Source organism: Falco biarmicus, chromosome Z, assembly GCF_023638135.1.
Source record: "Falco biarmicus isolate bFalBia1 chromosome Z, bFalBia1.pri, whole genome shotgun sequence".
Taxonomy (NCBI): Eukaryota; Metazoa; Chordata; class Aves; order Falconiformes; family Falconidae; genus Falco; species Falco biarmicus.
The window spans coordinates 30,139,540-30,161,933 of NC_079311.1; the positions used below are offsets into that span (position 1 = coordinate 30,139,540).

The 22,394-nt window shown below is 43.0% G+C and overlaps 1 protein-coding gene across 3 annotated transcripts; it reads left to right on the forward strand.

Annotated features, from left to right (window-relative positions):
- The first annotated feature begins 4,794 nt into the window (after positions 1–4,794).
- On the forward strand, positions 4,795–21,273 carry CLTA (clathrin light chain A). 3 transcript variants are annotated; one of them, XM_056325205.1, is made up of 7 exons: positions 4,795–5,073; positions 13,273–13,310; positions 15,882–15,999; positions 16,997–17,108; positions 18,460–18,513; positions 19,767–19,802; positions 20,831–21,273. In XM_056325205.1, the coding sequence occupies exons 1-7, from the start codon at positions 4,869–4,871 to the stop codon at positions 21,000–21,002; spliced, it is 735 nt and encodes a 244-aa protein (XP_056181180.1). In that variant the 5' UTR covers positions 4,795–4,868; the 3' UTR covers positions 21,003–21,273. The 3 variants fall into 3 exon arrangements, with proteins under 3 accessions (XP_056181180.1, XP_056181181.1, XP_056181182.1); XM_056325206.1 differs by lacking the exon at positions 19,767–19,802; XM_056325207.1 differs by lacking the exons at positions 18,460–18,513; positions 19,767–19,802 and having other exon boundaries at positions 4,797–5,073.
- The last annotated feature ends 1,121 nt before the right edge of the window (positions 21,274–22,394 follow it).

The following is a 22,394-nucleotide window of genomic DNA, read 5'->3' on the forward strand; positions in this document are numbered from 1 at the left end:
AATGCTTTTGTGTCTACAAATCAAATCAAGAAAAGGACACTACTTTATTGTTTCTAAGGAAGCCAACAGGAATTTAGTCCATGGATGTAGTATTAGGATATTTGCTAATATTTCAATTGGCTTTACTACATTAGGAGTTGCAGAAGTTCTACTGTCAGTGATACTGAAGGATTCAGAGAGTGTAGTGTGAAGAAGGAGCCTCAAGAATCCAATCTGTGGAACAAAGTTATAATAGAAACTGTCCAGAAAACTTGATGGGAAACAATTTAGTGAATTATTTTTTTTATATACTACTGAAGGGAAATTTTTCACTGAATACTTCTTTCTTGCAATGAGAAATTTACAATTTCTGCTGTAAATTAAATAGGTCCATTCAGTTACATCAGAGAAATAAGAGGGTGAGGTCACAGAACATAAAGATATGGGCTTACTACCTGCACAGTTGCAGTCAGTTTGATCAGACATGCTAGGAAGGTAACCCCTGAGGAAAACTATTTTTTCTCTGAGGTCAGTTCTGTCAGGCAGGCTGACAAGTCTTCCTTTGGACAGAAGAACTTGACATGCAGGGAATTCTAAAAGGACAAGAAACTATGGAGTCAAACATACATATCACTGCTTTGCGGAATCAGGACTTCTGTGATATCTTTTACTAGTGAAGAATTCAAAAGGTTGTTCTGTGAACTTGTTCTTGAACATATGAATGAAAATTGCTCTTTTCCAGTCTTAAGGAACTCTCTCAATTGCCATGACTTTCAAAGATGATTAAGTAGCCTCACAATTACATCAGTCATCTTCTTTGTTAGATAGATGCCAAAGGAGAACAGATTAAACAAATTTAATAGGCCAGGAATTTGGGGCTTCAGCTGATCTACATGGTAACATTTTCTCCTGGTGATAAGCCTGTAACCTGAAAAGGGGAATCAATCAGCTGATTTGCAAATGTGTTCCAGAAATGCCTGCAAATAGGTAGTTTTTTCTTCTGTCTTTACATATTGCTTCTTCTTTCTGATAATTAACGGGTTTTGTATCAAGAACTAATATGGACCCTTTGAGCACATTCTTTCTTGTGATTTATTTCATACAGGTCTGTCATGACAGCACAAAAATGCTAACCCTCACTATCTTTATAGAAATGGAACATGGCATAGGAGTAGCTTTCCTCTGTGCATTTCCTCTGATTTTGCCTCTTCCTTTCAGAAAAGCCGATGCTCTTATGAAAACAAATGGCAATGGCATAAAAAAGCTAGTCCTAGTTTTCTTTGTGCTTCTAAGGAAATAAGATCCATGGGGAGCCACACAACTATTGTTTCAGTATAAGAAAGACAATTGTCTCTATACTGGATTTGTATTGCAAATAAATCAAACACCTGGAATTACAGGTAAATTTGGAGCACTGTATTAGGTCTGCTGTAAGCATGATCCTACCATTCAGGAATCCCAAGGCTCTTCAATCAGAGTAAAAGTCTGCAGCAAGGAGGACTTACCCTGGGTGGAGGAGGATCAGTTTAGGGACCACTTCCTCATGGGTTGCACCTGCAAGTGCTGAGAAACCTGACTGATGTTATTGGGAGGCAACTTTTGATAATCTTTGAAAAGCCATGGCAACTGGGAATGTTCCTCAAGACTGGAAGACAGCAAGTGTCACACCTATCTTCCAGAAAGGCAGAAAAGAAAAACAAGTAAACAAGAGGCCAAACAGCTTTATGTGAATCCCTGGGAAGGCAATGGAGCAACTCATCTTGGATATTTATTTCCGATCTCAGGAAGGACAAGAAAGTGATCAGGAGTAGTCAGCATGAATTTACGAAGGGGAAGTCATGCTAACCAACCTGATAACTTTCCACAGTGAGCTGATTAGCTTGTTGGATGAGTGGAAAGCAGTGGGATGTTGTTTACCTTGGCTTTATGTTATGGTTTAACCCCAGATGACAACCCAGCACCACGCAGTCACTTGCTCACTCCCCCCTCACCCAGAGGGATGGGGAGGAGGATCGGGAAGGAATGTAAAACTCAAGGGTTGAGATAAGAACAATTTGATAGGTAAAGCAAAAGCACAAGCAAAGCAAATCAAGGAATTCATTTACTGCTTCCCATGGGCAGGCAGGTGCTCAGCCATCCCCAGCAAAGCAGGGCTCCATCACACATAACGGTTACTTGGAAAAACAAACGCTATAATGTTGGATGTCCCCACATTCCTTCTTCTTCCCCCAGTTCATATACTCAGCATGATGTCCCATGTTATGGGATATACTTTTGGCTAGTTCGGGACAGCTGTCCTGGCTGTGTCCCCTCCCAGCTCCCCGTGCCCCCCCAGCCCTCTGGCTGGCAGGGCCTGAGAAACTGAGAAGTCCTTGACTGAGTATAAACATCACCCAGCAGCAACTAAACACATCAGTGTCCTATCAGTATCATTCTCACACCAAATCTGAAACACACAGCGCTGCACCAGCTACTAAGAAAATTAACTCTATCCCAGCCTAAACCAGGACACTTAACTAAGTCTTTTAACACTGTCTTCCACAACATCTTAATAGGCAAGCTGGCAAAGTATGGATTAGATAAACATGGACAGTGAGGTCAATTGAAAACTGGCTGAACAACCAGTCTCAGAGGTTCTGGTAGGTGGCACAAAGTCGAGTTGGAAGCAAGTCACTAGCAGTATACCTCAGGGATTGACAATGGGGACAATATTGTTTCACTTCTTCATTAATGCTGGAGAATGGGGCAGAATGGTACTTCAGCAAGTTCACAATCATACAAAACTGGGAAGAGCGGCTATTACACCAGAGGGTTGGGCTGCCATTCAGAGGGACCTTGATATCAGCGAAGAGGAATCTCATGAAGTTCAACAACAGGAAGAGCAAAGTCTAGCACTGGGGCAAGAATAACTCCAGGTGTCGGTACATGCTGTGGGCTGAGCAGCTGGAGCATAGCTCTGCAAAGCAGGACCTTGGGGTCAAGAAACTGACAATCCATGAGCAATACGCCCTCATGATGAAGGCAGCCAACAGCATCCTGGGCTGCATTAGGAAGACCATTGCCAGCATGTCAAGGGAAGTGATCCTTCCTCTGTATTCAGCCCATCTGGAGCGCTGAATCCAGTTTTGGGTGCACAGTGCAAGAAAGACATGGACATACTGCAGAGAGTCCAAGGCAGGACTACAAAGACCATTAGGGGACTGAAGCAGCTTTCTTATAAGGAAAGTCAGAAAGCTGGGACTGTTTAGCTTGGAGAAGTGATGGGTCATGGGGTTCTTATCAATGTGTATAAATGCTTGATGGGAGAAAATGAAGATGAGGGAACCAGGCTCTTTTCAGTAATGCCAGTGGCAGGACAGCAGCCAGTAGACACAAACTGAAAACAAAACAAACAAAACCGAAATTCAATCTGAACACAAGGAAACAATGAGGGTGGTCAAACACTCTAACAGGTTGTCTGGAGAGGTTATGCAGTCTTTGTCTGTGAAGAATACTCAAAACCAGACTGGAAACATTATTTAAAATAAATAATCTTCCTGTTTCTCCTAGAAGATGGAATTCAGGGAGGTCTAGTGTCCTGTCATGCCAGATTCTGAGTTTTCACAGGAGAAAGCAGGCCTGTTTTAATTGATAACTGAAGTGAAGGGAGCTTTCTGTCATACAGCATGAGTGTGCTTGCTCTTTTTTCCCTAGGAAATGATCTTGACAGTAAGGAAAAAAAGTGTAGCTCAATGTGCAGTTTATCTCCCACTGTTAATTTAGCACAGGAAACAACTGACGTGCAGAGCTACACTTTTTTCTGAATTTGGCCACCTTCTTAAACATATTGGAATGGGATTATAACATAAAACCTGGATAGCATACCTGTAATATACCAAGAAACGTACACACAGAAAGGCAATGGAGTTTACCAAATACCTCTTGCAGGAACTGCGCTAGCTTAAGCGCTGCCAGCATAATTTCCTTCTTTCTACATCATTATTTTTTCCTTCCCCTTACTCTCTGTTGTGCCAGTAAACTATTTGAAAATCTGTATGATAAACCAGATATAGAAACTGATCAGAGTAACTTTTGTCATGAGAGTTGTATTGGAAATCACTGCCTTTGACATGCATACTTTTGTCAATATAAGGTTAATGCAACACAAGGTACTTGAAATGACACTATTTCAGGCTTCCTAACACCAGACAGGAGATATGCAGAATCACAACATAAAACGACTGATGTGTCTATTGACTTTAATCTGCGAGTTGGGATTTGTCTCCAAGATGCCCATGGCTCGATGTTCTGTTGGCACTGGTGTTTACACGGCACCAGTATCCCGTCTGCGCTGCAGCTCCTGCTCCGGTCCTGTGGCACGAAGCCAGCACAGCCTCCCCCTGCGGGGTGGTCTGACAGAAACGCAACGGAGAGTCAGGCCCCGCCGCAGACCAAATGTCGGTCGCTGCCTGACGCGGGAGCAGAGGCCGGTCAGCGCCGACCGGGCCTGCCAGGTCGGGCGCTGCGTGCCCGCGGCTAAGGCCCCAAGGCCGGGCCCCACGGCCTCGCCGCCTACAGGTGCAGGCCGCGGGCCCGGCTCCGCCGCGGGCCGCCTGGGCTGGGGGCCGAGAGGAGCGGAACGGCCCGGGACGGCCCGGCCACGACCGCGGCCCCACAACAGCGGCCCGGCGGCGCGCCACGCTCCCCCGCCGCCGCCGCCGCTCCTGGCGCTGATTGGCTCGAGCCCGCGGCATCGCGCGGAAAGTTCCGTTAGCCCCGCCTCCGCCGCCCGCTGATTGGCTGTTCCTCGGGGCGGTGCCGGCACAAGCCCTTCCTTTTCCGCGCCTCTCCTCAGCGCCGACGCAGGAGTCGCAGCCGCTCGCGTTCCGGCCGCCTCGTTTTTCGTCCCGATGGCCGATCAGCAGCAATTCAGTGCCCAGCCGGCGGCCGCCGCCGATAACGGGGTGCTGGACGGCGCCGAGGAGGATCCTGCCGCCGCTTTCCTGGCGCAGCAGGAGAACGAGATCGCGGGCATCGAGAACGACGAGGGCTACAGCATACTGGAGAGCGGCGAGGTGCCGGCCGTGCTGCAGGCTCCGGAGGGCCTCTACTTCGGTGCGGGCGGCGGGGGCCGGCGGGTGGGGTGGTGCGGGGCGGTGCAGGGAGGAGAGAGGTCCCGGCCCGGCGGGGCTCCGCAGCTTCCCTTCTCCCTCGGCGGCGCCGTGGCCGGGAGGGGGCGGTGCTGGCGGGCCCCTCGCCTCGGCCATCCGCCCCCGGCACCCGCCGCGGGTCCCGGGGTGGTCGTGCCCTCTGGGCCGCCTCGGGCCGCCCTGCCGTGTGCGGGTTACCCCGGCTCCCTCAGATTCGGTGCCTGTGGCTTACATCTGCCACTGGAAGCAGGATAAGGCAGTGTCTTGTGTTCTGCCACTTGTGTTGCCGCCTTCACATGCAGTGATCGTAGTATTCTAGCAGTTGAGCTAATGTTTAATCTTGCTAAGCCTCTAGCCTTTGTTCCTTGGTAACCTTTGTACTCAAGATGAGAAAACTGGCACTGCAGAACACACTGTTGCATCCAGAGGAGTGGTGGCTACGTGTATGGATCTATACCAGGGGCCCTCAAACTACAGCCCGCGGGCTGGGTACGGCCCCCCAGGGTCCTCAATCCGGCCCCCGGTATTTACAGACCCCCTTGCCCCCCCCGCCGGGGCTGGGGGGGGAAACCAAGCAGCCGCAGATGGCTGCCTGCCACTGCATCCGCGCCGGCCCCTGGTTAAAAAGTGTGAGGACCCCTGGGCTAGATGTTAGTGTGTTTTCAGTTAGTCTAACGGTGGCTAAAGCAGCCCTTGAGGAATGCTTCTGATTACAAAAGGTTTAGGGTTTTTAGCTGAAGTCTAGGAGGAAAGGTGTGAATGTAGGATGCTGCTGCACCTAACTGATGTTGCAGCAGTCTCAGAAGACTTCGCTTGTCACTGAGTCCACAGGAATGTATCTGCTCTCATGTAAAGTTCCTTTGTCATGTCAGGAAGATGCTGCTCTTATGCAGCTTAGTCTGAAGAACTTTGCTTCCTGGTTTACTGTGGGAACATCTTTAGAATTAAGTCTTCATTATGCAGCCTGATTTCTGAAGTTACTAGCATATCTTATGTATGAGGATAGAGGTTCATGGTATCTCTTGGAATAAAGCCCAACTAGATAGACTGAGTAATGGAGACCTGCTGCTTTCAGTGCTTTTTTAGTGGTAGCACAGCCCTTAGAGTCAACTCATTCATAAAGTTCAAAACGTAGGGACAATGTATTTCCTGTAAAAAGGGTGTTTACAGGGGAGTATCTTGCTGAAGCACTAGAACATTAGGATAATTGTTATCAGAACACTGTCCTGTTTTGATATCGGACATAATGTGACTTCTGTATTCTATGTATAGTGCAGAAACAGACATAGTGGACACTTCCCCTCTTACTTTCAGAAGCCTTAGACAAACATTATGCCTTACATAGTCTTTACATTCCAAACAGGCTCTGGAACAGTAAAGTAACTGTTTTAGGACTAAATTCTTTGGAGAAAGTTCTGACATTGGCCTTTCTCATGGTGTGTGCAGCTAGGTCCATATGCAATGTGGGTATTGTAGAGTGATTCCTTATTGAAAAATCAACTTGTTAAATAGATATAGATTGGCTTAATATGTAAAAGTAGTTCTTAAGCTGCTTTTCAAGAGTGTTTTTTTTTCTCAAGTCATGGAAGTTCACTTGTCATGGAATGTAAAAGTGTTATTGGAGAACTTTCTCTAGAAAGAGGGTCATAAAATAATGAATATGGTAATTTGATGATCTAAGGATCTGTGAAGTCTAGGTGTGTCATCTGTATGTCATTCTGCTTTCTTGTATGCACTGGAATAGCATTTATGCTCTGGCCTGTTAAACAGGCATAGCAGATTGTTCTTGCAAACCTTCAGGGGTCCCATTTTGTAACAGAACATTAATTTGTTGACTGTTGGCACCTGTAACTCCCTCCTTGTGAAAAAGTGTGGACTGCAGCAGTGCAAAATGTACTGGTTCAACCACGGTGACAAATGATCTGATGAATTCTGTTGCCATTCGTTAGAGATTTCTTATAATCTGATCAATATCCTAACAACAAAATCAAACAGCTCTAGTCTATAGAGCATATTAGTTTATTAAACTGTTTTGTAATTAAGTTAAATAGGTGAATGCAAATTTCTCCTTGAACTGACACAAATTCTAATGTAAATCCTTTAAGCATTGTGATCAGGGGTTTGTGGATTTACTACTTTTAACTGCAGCCTTTTTGAACTCCTTATTTACAGGTCTGTTGGATAAGTTTTCTTTCTAAACACTGGGCCAAAAGTCCTAACTTGGGCAGCCTCACAACTGAAATTTGAAAATCTTCAGATATTGTGAGAAGCAGTCACCAACTTCTTGAACCACACTTGTAAGAAACATGGTGTCTCATATAACAAATGTTTTTTCAAATTGCAGCCTCCTAAAAAAGAATTAGACAAATATGTGTATGTATATCAGTAGTATGAACTGTTAATATCAGTATCAGGAAACTGATACTGGTTTATATTTCTGTTAAATGTAGTAATGGTAGATACTGAGTGAGTATGGGGAGAATGGCAGAATGTTGCCAGGCTCATGTGTCTCACTCAGCAGTGCTTCATGCTGCCAGTTGGAATACCAGCCTGAACCAGTAGGCCATTTATTTCTTAAATATATATATATATCTCCTGTTCAAGCTTCCTGGGCATGTGAAAATTAACTTTATTTCCCTTGACAGATGAAGTATCATCACTGCTTCAGAAAATAGGAAGTACTGTATAAGTCAAGTAATACAGTGCTGTTGCTGAGTTGTTACAAACTTGGTCTTCTATGATATTTCCTGTTCAGTGATAAATAAATGCGTGCATTTATTAACAGTCAAATTCTTCAATTCTCTCCAATCTGACAGTACTAGGTCTTCAGGTTATAGCAGTTCACTTGCTACATCCTTTGACCAGGAGACTGTGAGTTCAGGACCAAGTGTATGGCTTCTAGAACCTGTATGTCAATATAAAAACCTTGTGACAGCTTGTCAAGTAGCTTCTTACAGAGGATTACATTCGAAGACAAGCAGTCATGTGTTAACATGGATATACATAAAAGTTTAATGTAAGCTGTCTAGCCTCAAACATTGCCTTCACTGCTTCAGGCTCTGTCATTTTTGTGTGAACTTGAATGAATGTTGTTTCTCCATCTGAAGAGGCTCATGACCCTGTAGCAATTAAGAGGCTTAATTGGGTTCAGTCATTTGTCCATAAACCACATTTAATAGCCTTTCAGGGACTGAATATCATTGCTTGAAAATTATTTTGGGAAAGAATTGTTTCCTCCTGTCTCTCTGGTTAGCACTAGAGAGGGAAAGTTACTTGTTTGTGACTATCAATATCTTTTCTTGGTCATTTGAAAAACCATTGTTCTGGGTTTTGCTATTTAGTCAGTATCTTGAGGCCTCAGAGCACCATGAGGTAGTACTGAGAAAGATATAAATAGGTGGTATCTGTTTAACTTGTATTTGCTGTCACATGTTGATACTGCATTATCATCAAGCTCATCACAGGAAAACATATTTTTCTGTTTACCAAGAGGATGCTGCATCGGTTGGGAAGTTACAGAAGCTTTTATGGTGCAGCATTATTGGAGAGAGAGGAAGGTATGACCTGGTACTAGCCTAGTGATTATATTGAAAAAGAGTGCACTTCAATGGGTTTTGTTACAACGGCAGGTTAGAACTAAAACACAGGAAGGAAGCAGCCTTCCTGACCTGCTTGCTTTGCTTTGCATACTGGCATGAAATTGAGTTATGGCTGGAAAAACTATTTCTTCTCAGTTTCTTGGATAACTACCTAAACGAAAGCTTCAGAGAAGATTCTTCTTTCTCATCCTCTTATGGATGAGAGGTAGGTGAAGGGGAAGCATGATCTGGGCCCAAAAGAAAAAGGATGGGAAAGTAGCCCTTGAGCGGTGAAGTTACTTGATGTTATGCTGGAATGTATTAAACTTGATTATGGGCTTTTCTTGCTGGAGCTATAGCTACTGATTCACTCAAAGTAGCAGTGAAGCAGTACATATTGTTTAAAAGAGATGCTGAAAGTAGCTCATAAAAGTACTTTTATGTGTGGTGATACTGAAGTTCATTTTTCCTTATGAGGGTATTGGCCAAAGCATAGCTGGATAGGAAGACCTGAGGAGGAATTAATCCATGTGTTAGGAAATGGTTGGACTTGTGTCAGAAGAGCTACCTCTATAAATTCCTGCCTCTGACTGTTCTGATAGCTGTCTTTTGCATTGAGAGTAAGACCTCAGAGAGGCAAGTGAACAAGACTAAGCAGACTTCCTTTTATGCCAAGTAGTACTGAGTCTGGTATTTATGCAAGTAATTGTCTTCAGAGCAGTTGATCATCACTGTGATAAGCATCTGAACCCGTATGTGACTTGTAGGACAGAAGTGACAAAACTGTTGTATTTATCTTCAGGGTACCCAGCCTATTCTTTTGTAAGCTATAGTACATGTGGAGGGCAGTGATTCTAGCTGTCTGTTTCTGGCAAGCTTGGCTGTTTTTTCTCTTCTGTGAATGCAAGGTAGCTGACATGGCTTATCCTCTCTGAACCCTTCTAGACTGTAAAAACTATCTGGGTTGCTATGTGGAAGTTCATTATTACCCTATTGTCAGCACATGTTACAGAACTGTAGATGTTTGGACATGTTCTTTGCAACAGTATCCTTAGAAATAAAGCTTTATCAAGTTCAGAAGCAAACATAGAGTAATACAGATCATTACTACCTAAAATAGTTTTAGATGTGCAATGTTAACTTCAGGTGCTTCAGGATGCAATACTGTGGTAGGATTGAATGGACTCTGAAGCTGGTAGAGAGCTGTCATTGTCCATGGGCAATGAAAAGATTATGATAGCAGTAACACTACTTGGGCTTTTTCTGTGGACAGTCAGGTATGAAATGACATGTTTCTGTGGACAAAGAAATCTGATAACACAGCTAGCACTGATTACTGATACGAAGGCTGGCAAGCTGATAGTTTTTCTAGACTTAATGCTGCATTATACGAACACTGAGACTGGGGAGTTGACGTGAGAGAGTGTTTGACTATTGGTCTTGTTCCAGATAGCATACTTGTATTGGCATATAATAAATAGCATGCTGGTACAGTGCCATTTCCTCTTCTGCTTGCAGTATGCTTAGTCAGCATGCTGACTCTGCAACTTAATCACAAGTTCTAGGGAGTTCAAAACAGATGGGAGGTGTGTTTTAATAGTTTTAATACTTCTGACCTGGGGGCCCTCTGGAAACACTTAGCTCTGTGCCAGTTAGTGGCTGCTTCTATGTAGAAGCAGCCCAAAGACACACAGATGTTTTGTCTTAGCTGCAGCCCTGAGCAAGAATGTTGTTCCTTTTACCTGAACAAACTACCAGCCTGAGTACTGAAGACCTTAATAAATGTTTTTTTTGTCTAACAAGACACAGTTCTTGGAAGAATCTTCAAGACTAGTAAGTTTTGAAGGGAAGAACAGGGAGACAGACTTTTGTGTGTGTGTATGTGAATTGCTCTCTGCTTTTCCAGACTAGTGGTGTGGTTTAACCCTGGCTAGTGACTAAGGCTCAGGCAGCCACTCAGTCGCCACCCCCCAGTGGGATGGGGGAGAGGATCAGAAGAGTAAAAGTTAAGAAACTCATGCATTGAGATGAATACAGTTCAGTAGGTAAAGCAAAAGCCACATGCGCAAGCAAAGCAAAACAAGGAATTCATTCACTGCTTCCCATGGGCAGGCAGGTGTTGAGCCATCTCGAGCAAAGCAGGGCTCCACGATGCGTAATGGTTACTTGGGAAGACAAACACCATCACTCTGAACGTCCCCCTGCTTCCTCCTTCCCCCAGGTTATATATACTCAGCATGATGTCCCATGGTATGGAATATCTCTTTAGCTAGTTTGGATCACCTGTGCTGGCTGTGTCCCCTCCCAGTTTCTTGTGCCCCTCCAGCCCTCTTGCAGGGAGAGAAACTGAAAAGTCCTTGACTGAGTATAAACATTACCTAGCAACAACCAAAACCTCCGTATTATCAGCACTGTTTTAACACCAAATTCGAAACACAGCACTGCACCAGCTGAGAAAATTGACTCTATCCCAGCTGAAATCAGGACTGGTAAACAGAGTGGGCAGCTGGCTTACTCAAGCTGTTAATGTCAGTATGAGTTAAGAGACCCTGGCTTAACTTTAATTCCAGCCCTGTCAAAACAAGGTGAACAGCTGCAGTGTGTCTGTAGTGCATATGGGCTTAGAATGAAGGACAATCAAAGAAAACACGCTTACTCTTGTTGTCTGTAGTCTTCGTAAACTCTTTGTAAACCTGTTTAGTAGAAGTTAATTGTAGTTGGAACTGCCCACGTCAGTGTATGTGCGGTGATCTCTGCAAAAGTCTGCTTTGAAGGAGCTTCCAGGTTGGTGTTAAGTGATGTGCAGCATAGCTGCTGTGAAGCAGACAGATGCTGTTAGCTTCACATGCCTCTCAAACCACTTTTTGGCTCCTGTGACTTGCAGAGGAGTAGCAGTTAGACAAAGTAGCTATCATGTTCAGACATAGGAGTCCAGTTATAAAATACTAGGTTCTTATAACTGAAAAGCTATTTTTTTTCCTAATTGCTGTCTATAGGTTGAAATTTTTTAGCTATCAGCAGGTTGAAGGAACCTCTTAATTCCTGGACCAGACACTACTTATTATGTGCTCTTGCCTTCTACTTGCCATAAACTGACTCTTGTGAAGCTCTAGGTAGACTTCCTGAGATAGGATTAATGTCCAGAGATCAGTTGCACAATTCCTTTCTCATCTGCATGCTTCTAGAGAGCTGGAAGGACTTGCATTTTAATTTTCTGCTCTGGAAACATCTGTCTAGTAAATACTTAATTTCTTAAGTCAAAAACATTCTGAAGCAGTCAGTAAAAGTCCCACTACTCGAGTCTTCCCCTACTGAAGTCAGTAACTGTTTTCTTGGAAACTGGTATCCTCCAACTTTACCATGTTTGAACTGATGACTTTACAGTCCTCTAGCTAACAGAGTTAGGGATGGTTATTCAGGGCTCAGGGAAGGGTTAAGGAGTTAATAATTCTTGCCTAGTTCCCTGTTACATAAGAAGCTCTTCATACTCCTTTGCCATTTAATGCTACTAGTGTGAAACTGTAGTATACATAGCCACAAAGAAATAGAGGATACAGCAGCATAGTGCTCTTAGGTTTAGGTCGTTGACTATCTTATTTAAGGTGGTGGTGCAAAATAACTTGATTTTGTGCTTACTATTGGGTAACTTTGTAGTTAAAGAAGAGACAGTACCAGAGTGTATTAACATGGCAGAAGCACTTCTGTGTGATAAGTTTATCCATGGTAGCATTATGGGTGAGACACAGGTAGCCACATGACTTGTTATATCATGCAGATGGATGTTATGTAGGACTGTTCAGAGAGATGCCTTGCTGTGATTTAGTAATTTTTGAAACTCGTAGTGTGTTTTGCATAATCTGGAGATGTAGACAGTTTCACAGACTCAAGTGTTTGTCTTACAACTGACGTGTATCTCTGTGGCTGTGTTTCAATAAGATGAAACATTAGGGTTCTGTGTCAAAGTTTCCTAGCTGATCCTGTTCCTGAGGTTCTACTGCCAGTGTAGAGGGAATAATGCTGCAGCTGAAGTAGGAAGCTATCAAGCGTGTCATCACAGGAGGTAGCAGAAAGGTGACTTTGCTAGGGATGTTAGCTGTATCCCTCGAGCTGATTAGGAATTAGGAGGTAACCAAACTAGGATAAGAATTACTAAGCGTTGGCTGCAGGATTGTTAATCTTCCAGGTAGAGACTAAAACAGTGAGAGTCATGCTTCGTAACTTCTGAACAGTTCTTTAGAATTCAGCTTCTAAAACAGGGAGGAGAAAGTGGGAGAACTTTCAGAACATTGACTGTAGCTTCTCAGCAGTAACAGCTTTGCTGTTTTTGTAGTCTGAAGCATGAGCTGATGATGAAGAAATGACCTTGTATCACTGGTTGTGCAGAATAATGACTCACTTGGTTTCTTGTGCCTAACTGGAAAAATGCAGACATAAGGAAGTGACTTTGCAGGGTATCAAATAACCCTCATTGGCATAACTTCCACATTAGGTATGCTAGCAAAGCTTTCCATACAAGTTACTGAAACCAGTAAATCTGGTTGTTCTGTCTCTTCTCAAATGGCTAAATTACGGTCCCTTCTTTACAGGTGCTGCTGATGAAATGTTTAATGGAGATTTCTATCAGGTAAGATAGAAGTATTTGGTACTTGGAATGTGCTGTTCTACTGAGAACTCTAATTCATCTAGACTTAATACTTCCCATTTCTTGTCTCTAATATGCTTCCATCTCTAAAGAGGAACTTGTATTCTGATAGTTCATCTCATAAAGCTGTTAATACTTTTAATATGCTCCTCCTCTGAATTTAGAGGTAGCTTAAAGCAGCAGTCCATTTTGAATTACGGCTTAATAGGACATAACCACTGTAAGCAGACTGACAGACTCCATGGTATGACTTAACATTGACTTGACACTGCCTAATAAGCTGAAAGTGTGCTCTGACTATCTAGTTTAAAGCAGAGTTTTCTGGATTACTTGTTCTTTAAGGACAATTCATGTGTCCTGGTTGTCTTATCAAGACTGGTCTTACAAAGAGCTGACTGAAAACATTATACACTTCTTAGTGACTTAAAGTTGCTGGAATTAAGCTGCTGGCTGAATAGCTCAATCACTATGAAAGCATGTTAGTCAGCGATGGTAATGACAAAAGGAGATACTCACTTTATTAGCATCATAGAAGAATGAGGCATACTAAGGCAATCACTGTATTGTAAATGAGTTTTCCAGAGTGTGGCTAAGGCAATCTGGTAGCAGAGTTGGCTGGGATAGCCCTGATTAAATGAATTCTTGAAGGGGGCAGCATATGAGCTACTTCTCTATAGAATTTTAAGTGAACACTGAGCTTTGTGGAGACACAAACAGCTGTCACTGCTGCTAACATTTTTATATCCTCACCATTGCTGAGGTTGAGGGAAAACTGTATTTTACTGGCCCTTTGTGCTTCCTTATACAACTGAAGGCAGATGAAATAATCTTGATTTTGTGTTTGCAATTCTAAGTGACAGACTGCTTTGGTTGATAGACCTTCCTCTTAATGAGGACAAACAGACTGAATGGGCTGTATGTAACTTTTATTTTAGCTACCTGTAACAAGTTTGGCTCTGCAGCTGGCCAATTTATTTTGTTTTGGATTGAATGTGAAGTCTGGTGCTCTGGCACCAGCCTAGCTCCTTCTCTTTGCATTATTCCTTCACTGAGGGCTACAGGAGGTCCAAAGAGGGACAAGACACAGCCAAATCTGTTATTAGCTGCAATCTGTCTGGTACTGTCATGAGTGCTGGTTCTTAGGTTTGTTGAGAGTAGGGTGAACCAATAAAAGTTGCTGGAGTATCCTCTGTGGAAAAGAGCGCTATATTCATTAGCTTTGTGAATCAGGTGTGTTAATAAAAGCCCTATTCATTGCAAGTCTTTGGGCTATTATATAGTATAAAGTATGCTAGTAATCACTGTTTTGATGCTTAAATGTCAAAATGCTTCTTGTGTTCTAAGGTGCATACTGACGTGCGGAATTAGACTCTATAACTCGAAGTTATAAAGTAGGTATGTTTATTGCACGCAGATGCACGGGGGATCGCTCCTCCACAAGCGTGCATGCCCGAAGTGACGAACCATCTCACATTTATACAATAAAACAAATGAATATTCAATTAACGCCTGTACATATTGGTTACCTAAACCCGCTTACTCTCGCTTCGTATGTTAATTAGCTTATCAGTCCTTTGCCTGGAATGTGGTGGTCTTGCAGGTCTGTAGGTGATTCATGTTCTTGTGACCATCCGATCTTCTTCAGCAAGGAGACTTAGCACTCCCTCCCTCTAGATAGCATTGGAATATCTCTCATCCTTTTCTCATTCTTTTTTAAAATAGCCCCTTTTGTTAGAGGAAGAAGGGCAGGCGTCTCCTCAAAACTGTAGGAGTCTCCTCAAAGCTGTGTGCCTGTGTGACCAGACACCGCACCCATGACCAGTCACCATACCCACATTCCTGGGCAGACATATACAATCACAATCGATGTCCATTGTCCCCATTTCACACTATTTCTCCATATCAATACAGTATTTAAATTCTGTAATGTCTTTAAGATACATTGAATCAGGTGTGTTAATAAAAGCCCTATTCATTGCAAGTCTTTGGGCTATTGTATAGTAAAAAGTATGCTAGTAATCACTGTTTTGATGCTTAAATGTCAAAATGCTTCTTGTGTTCTAAGGTGCATACAGTATTTAAATTCCATAATGTCTTTAAGATACATTGGCTTCTAATACCAGTTAAGTTTGCAGATGTCTGTGGACAAGTAAGTTACAGAGAATGTTTTAAACTGCTATTCATAAAACCATTCAAAAAAATTACTATCACAGTAAATATTTAAGGTGAAATGAACTGGAGGATCTCTAGGCCTACAGCTGCATTGTCTTCTGCTTTCCTCAGGTGTAGAGCTCTGGCACAGCTTGACTTCCCAGTCAGCTTGAGTGTGTGTTTGATCCCTGATTGCCAGAGGCAGTCCTCTATTAATTTTCTTCAATCCTGCTGTAATTTGTGGCAAGATGTTTTTCATATCAATAGTGGTAATGTGGTTTAACATCAGATGAATGTGTTAAGTGCTCAGTTCAAATAGTCTGTTTTTATGTAGTTTGTAGGCAGTTATCTGAAATATTCAGTCATCATGTATAAATAACATTACTGTTCATTCCCTTTAAGGAGAGTGATGGTCTAACAGACTCCTGTGCTGCCATATCCCAAGTAGATCAACAGCAGTCAGAACCGGAGAGTATCCGTAAGTGGAGAGAGGAGCAAAAGGAGCGCCTGGAGCAACTTGGTAAGGAGGGTGTTTGTTGCAGTGGTGCTCTTGCTTGCGAGTAACTCAGTGGCAGCTTCTTAAGAAGCAAAATTCTCAACCATAGCTTCTGGCTCTTGGGAATTTAATATGCTTCTTGGGTTTAAGATCAAGTCTGGTGAGTTTTCCAGTAAGCTGCCTTAATATTAATGTGGGAGTCAGCAAGCAAGTGGCTCTCTGAACCTTAAGAGTATTCATGTGGCCTGCCCTTTACTTACAAATAACCTTACAGAAAATGAACAGCTTTTATAAGCAGAAAAGGGTGAATAAATACTGCAGCCATCAGCAGTTTTTTCAGAGGATAAAGATTGCTCATTTTGTACTTGCTGAAGCCATCTGCTGTCACATGGATCTTAACCTAACAGCTAAATTAATGGGCAAAAACCTAAACTAAATATAGGTGTCGGAGGCAGTGATACCTACCTGTGGACAGCTTCTAAGACCCTGCAAACTGGTATGCTTTTCACTTATATTAAGGAGGAGGCTTTGCCTGAAACTGTTAGTTCCGAACCTTCTGTACAATGTGATTCTGGATAGAGCTGACCCTCTTACACCTCTTCTGGGCTAGTAACAGCAAATGAGCTTGTCCTGAACCGTACAGTGGGTGTAAAAGCATGCTGAGTTCCAGGCTCCCTTGCTTTGTCCAAGCACAGAGGCTCTACGGAGCTTTCTTCTACACTAGCATAGCCAGTTGACTGTTCCTGGTTTTGAACTGTTTGCAGTCCAACAGAATTACTGGATCTGCATTAGTCCACAAATGCTTATCCTAAACTGAACTGTCCTAATCATGCAGTGCAGACATGTTCTGAATGTGCGTGGTGGTTAGAGTTCTCACGGCCTAAATCAGGAAATCTCCCAACCCATATCTGAGTAGATCAAGGAACCATCTGCACTAGAGCACACCCTGAGCCATCAGCTGAAATGTAAGCAAGATCTAGCTGGAACAAACGTGACTGACAAATCAATTCTTAAACTTCAGATGCGAACTCACGAAAGCAGGAAGCAGAATGGAAAGCGAAAGCAATAAAGGAGTTGGAAGAGTGGTATGCTAGGCAAGATGAAAAGCTCCAGAAAACAAAAGCCAGCAACAGGTAAGGTTTCTCCAGCCATCTGAAGAGTTATGGTTCTGGATATGAAAATAATGTGGGAGAGAGGTTAGAATACTTCTAGTATGTCCTAAGGCACTAGTCCTTCAGATCATTAGAGTAACCTTTCCTAAGAGATGTGTCTCCAGTGGCAGACTATCTTTTTAAGTTTTCTTAGAATCCAGAGTAAGTGTCCAAGAATAGCAAGAGAAAGCATTAAGATAAGGAACTGGAATTACTGAAGACTCCTGAAGACACAAAATTTGAATGTGGCCAGAAAAACTTAGTCTACCCACCTGTTAGCACATTCCTAGCTGCACAGGTTGTCAGTGATTGTAATTAGCCTATGCTGAGGCTAGCAAGCTTGCTTACTGTCTTTAGAACACATGGAATTGGCCTCCTGGTTAGTCTTTTTGAACAAGTTATTCATTAGGTATCTTAAAACCTTTGGCCACGCCTTTTGGAAGTGCTGGAGAAATAACCTGAATCAGGTCTCCTAGTGAAGAACTAAATGCTGACTGTGTCTATGTTGGGTTTGAATTGTCTAATTATGGGCCCTGGGGCAGAAGCTAATGACTTGGCTGCTCGTCTAATAAGCTCTTAGACTCTCTTAAGAGGTTCCCTGTGGAATTTTGACTTGAAGCTATGTAAAAGTAAATGCAGTAATACTGACTGAATAGCACTTAGATCTCTATTTCGGACCTAGGGCTGCCAGTGTCATTCTGTCCAGGTAATCATCAGAGCTGCTTCATACTTTGGGAACCCACAGACTTCAAGCTGAACTTTTTTTTTTGAAACACCATTTTTCTTACCAAAATGGCCAGCAGGTTTATCTTGAGTAGGTAGAGTCCTAGGTGGACTCTCCTTCTTACTAAAGGAAGAAGGGAGGCCTACACTAACTACAGAATTATGGATTTGACACTTCCATTCACTGAGGTACAGTCGTTTGGTAAGGCCAAGAAACAAATAGGATTAGCATTCTTCTAGCTGGTGGCCAGAGCTCATGATACCCCCATAGCAAATGTTGGGCAGAAGGAGTGTTTGGCATTCTGATCAGCCTGGTGAGATCTCTCTCCTAATGGTAGTTTCTATCCACTGAAAATAGCTTAATGCTAACAAGTGGGACTGTAGCCCTAAGCTGGCTGGTCCCAACTTCTAAGATACAGCAAAGCCCCTTTTTGAGTTAATGGCTTAATTGGTACATTCCATGTGGTAGCTGCTTTCGTGTTACAGTAAGTCTAGGTGATAAAAGGTTAACATGCTTGTTAAAACGGCCTTCTGCTGTGTTCTGTACTTCTCATCCTTATCTCTTTTCTCCTGCCTGCTTGCCTGCCTGTTTGGACTACTTGCTACCTAGGGTGGCAGATGAAGCTTTCTACAAACAACCCTTCGCTGACCTGATTGGTTATGTGTATGTTGCTTAACTACTAATTCTGTTTGCTAGTCAACTAGGTCATGAGGAGGATCAGAGATAGTGCTGAATGTCTGAGGGTGACTTCTGAATATTTCAGGGCAGTATAAGCTAACATAAGTTCATAGCCTTTACTTTTTGGACTGACTCTGATCTGCAGTATTAAGTACAGTTTTCCTGTAAGGATCCCATATGCTGTGCAGCATGCTGCACTTTCAGATTAAGTCATAAGGTATACATACTACTGGAATTTTGTAATGACCTCAGTAATCTTTAGATGTAGGTGTTTATGGTTGTCTCCAGGCCAGTGAACACTGCTTAGCCAGATGCTTTGCTGGGTATGTGGGTTAGTGTCTGCAGTCTCAAATGGGTGCTGCGTTTAGTTCTAGTCCCTTCCCCAGAGAAGCACAACGTTTAACTCTGCATTCTTTGTAACAGGTATTGAGCTCCTGGTCTCTACTCATTTGCCTACATAACCAGAAAAATATTCAAGCAATGCTTGCACATAAATCTCTGTAAGCCAAGGAAGTTAGAAAGGAATCACCTGCTATAAATTGGGGTAGAAGAGGAGTGTGCATATAGATAGAGGATGCTGTTAGAGAACAGATGAAAAGTGCAAGGAGCTGATATTTGAAAAATCAGCATTAGCTGCTGGGAGAACACTTTGGAGTAGCTCTGTGTAGACATTTTGCCATCCTAATGGATCAGTGAGAGCACAGCCATGGCTTTCAAGCCCCAGTGCTTATGCTAGTTTCCATGGGGCTGAAGGATTGCAATGTTCATTGGCTTGTTCATGTGTTTTGATTTCTTCCCTTAATTTGTAGACTTGAATTGAAAGATGGCCATATCACAGATTCTAAAGTGACACCTTTAGAAGGTGTATTCGTGAGCCATGGTGGCTCACTCGTGGCTATGAGTGCAGTAATATTGAAGGTCCAGTGTGGAATTAATTACCTAACTGTAGGTGGATATAAACCAAGACTTGTGAAATGATGGATTTACAGGTGGTGTCTGACTTTTCTGAAGTGTCCTGGAGTGGATTTTGACAAATTTTGCCAATAAAACATTTATTTTTGTATATCCAATGCAAATGTGCAGTCTAAGTGCTGCATAATAAAATTGGCAGCCTGTTTCCTGAAATTGGCTAAGCTACTAGTGCATGCCAGCTGATCATCTGCATTAAACTCATTCTCATCTTCTATATCTGACTTAAACTTTCTCTCCTTGTTTCTTTTCTTCTCTTCACCTTTAAGCACAAACATAAATCATCCTTGCTACAGCCTAGAACAGTTAAGTAAAAAAATCTTCACTGCCCCTTAAAACTGTCATGTCACATAAAGTAGCAGTGTTGTAGTGACCCTTGTCTTCAGTGGTGTCTGTAACCTTATCATCCCTGTGAACAGTGCTGAACCCTCATGGGAGAGTCATCTTCACTGCTTTTTCTGTACTGCTTGTTGGAGTAGATGGATTTGGTTTGATCTCTTGATGCTTACTGCTCTTGCACTCAGGCAGCTACCAGGGCCCCACAGTTCATGTAAACTAGATGCTGGAGTGTTACCCCTGCAATGAAGCAATGCTGTTGGCAGCATAGCAGTGCCAAAAGGATACAGCTGGGAAGCCACTGGCTCTAATCTCTATGTAATGTACAAATCTTCCTTAGGGTGAGAGCAGGGGAAATGTGTTTATCCTGTGAGCTGACCTCAAATGAGACATTCCCTCTGCCAAGATACACTTCAGCCTATAGGACCCGCAAGCCTGGGATCCGTGACTTAAATTCCTTTTGATTCATGCTGCTTCACTACAGCATTGGAAATCATCAGCAGATAGTTTTATGATGGCCTGTAGGCCTTGGGGCTGATTTAGTTCCTCAAATGGAATCTGTTTTAAGACATGCTTGCAGGGAGTTGTAAATTTCCAGTTGGCAAGTGTCCAATATAAGCCATCAAGTGGCAGAGGCTTAACTAGTTAAGACTTGGGCATTTCTCCATAAATAAAATGCCTACATAGGAGTACCTTACTTCCTGGCAGTTTGTGGTGACTCCTTAAACAAAGACTCAGTAACTATTCTTAAAACCAAACACCTGTATTCCAACATTTTACACAGCAATCCTCTGCACTGCTTGTGCATAGCATATTACTGCAACCTACTTTCATCTCCAGGGTTGGGGCAGTGGGAGCTTAAGTAGCCATAATGTCCACAAGCAGCTGTCAGGTCACATTTCTTATGAAACATGCTGAGAAAAACTGCATCCTGTAAGAGGGAAGGAATGCCTTATGTGCTGGGGCATTAACACAAGGTGCATTGCATTGCTTTTAGGGCAGCTGAAGAAGCCTTTGTGAATGATGCAGAAGATGTTTTTCCGGGCACTGAGTGGGAACGTGTGGCTCAGCTCTGTGACTTTAATCCCAAATCTAGTAAGCAGGCAAAAGATGTGTCCCGCATGCGTTCAGTTCTCATCTCACTCAAGCAGGCTCCACTGGTTCGCTGAAGGAAAGCACAATGGAAACACTACAAATGCGGTATCTTAACCTTACTCGGAGAAGCTGTTTGCAGTAATTGGATTAATTGTTTCAATGTTTTTTGGACCAAACCTCATCATGTATCTAGAGCTGATCATTGTTCTCGCTTGCATGTTCTTCCTCGTGTTTCCTTTCTGTGTCTGAAATGAGAGAACCTCCAAAACTGTAGTCTCTGTGCTGTTGTGCACTGAGGTGTCACTTTCCACATTACTGATATTAAAGATGTTACAAACAACAAAACGTGTTGACTTCAGATCATTTAAGGTCTCCTGCTCCCTTTTGACAGGTGGTGTTTGAATTGAGTGTAAGCAAACACTTTTCTTAGTTGCTAGTGACCAGCCAGCAATGCTCCTGGTCTCTGAGAAGCTGTCCTGCTTGTCTCTGTAAGCTTTCTTAAAGCTCTGAAGAGTTTTAGTTTAGAAACTGCTTCCCTATCCAATTTATCGCACAAGATAGAAGCTCTAGGAAACTGGAGCGGCAGACTTCTTAAGGAGCTTATCTCACTTTGAGTGGAACTGAGGACACTGCCTGCTGCAGGTAAGCAGTTCTGTGTAGTTTTCTGCTGTCACTCCAGCTGCACACCTTAGGTTAGACATACAGTACAGAGCCCTGAGTATTTAAAGTCTATGATATTCTACTGCATTGTAGAATGTACACAGAACTATACATTCTGCCATGTGTTCAATGCTGTCTTCATATGCAAAATCCTGTTGTGCAGAGGCTGTTTGGCTGTTTTTGAACTGTCCCCTTGTCCTTACTGACTCTTGCAGTCACTTTCTCCCACCAGGGTGGTGGACTGGATGTTTGGAGAGCAAGAAAAGGGAAGACTTGCTTCTACTGCTGCTCATCTACTGGGTTGGAGCTCTGGCTGCCAGGGTGGTTGAGTTTGAAACAAACTGATCCAGAAAATCTTGGTTCTGCTGCTTCCTTGGCTCTGTAATCTCACCCAACATTGACAGGGGCTGTATTCTAGCCTTGCTCTGGTAAGACTTACCTTAGCTGTCTATCTTGTAAGACTAGTCTGTTCAGTTTCATTTCACCATTTTTATCAAAGATATAGGATGTTAACTAGTGTGTAACAGAAGTGCTTTAATATCTTTTGTATACAAGCTGGAAGGTAAGTTCAGGCAGCTGGAAGAGGACTGCAAATGCAGATTAAGAAACTTACTGAAGGTCAGGGAGTTGCTGCACAACCGTTGAACCAGCTGCAGTGTCGCTTTGGTGGATAAGATACTGAATTTGCTGGTTGGGCTTCAATAGTTAAGCTGTACCTTACCATTGCCTATACTGACAGGAGCTATTCCCATGTTGGCAAGTGTGTTCACAAGCTATTTAGGAGTAGTGATTAAAATTACAGGTCT

Excerpts from the sequence above, each read along its gene's own strand:
- CLTA (XM_056325205.1), top strand. The coding sequence starts at position 4,869 with ATGGCCGATCAGCAGCAATTCAGTGCCCAGCCGGCGGCCGCCGCCGAT. Across the intron at positions 16,000-16,996 it reads GGAGCGCCTGGAGCAACTTG|ATGCGAACTCACGAAAGCAG; the intron begins GTAAGGAGGGTG and ends CTTAAACTTCAG. Across the intron at positions 18,514-19,766 it reads GCTGACCTGATTGGTTATGT|CACAAACATAAATCATCCTT; the intron begins GTATGTTGCTTA and ends TTCACCTTTAAG.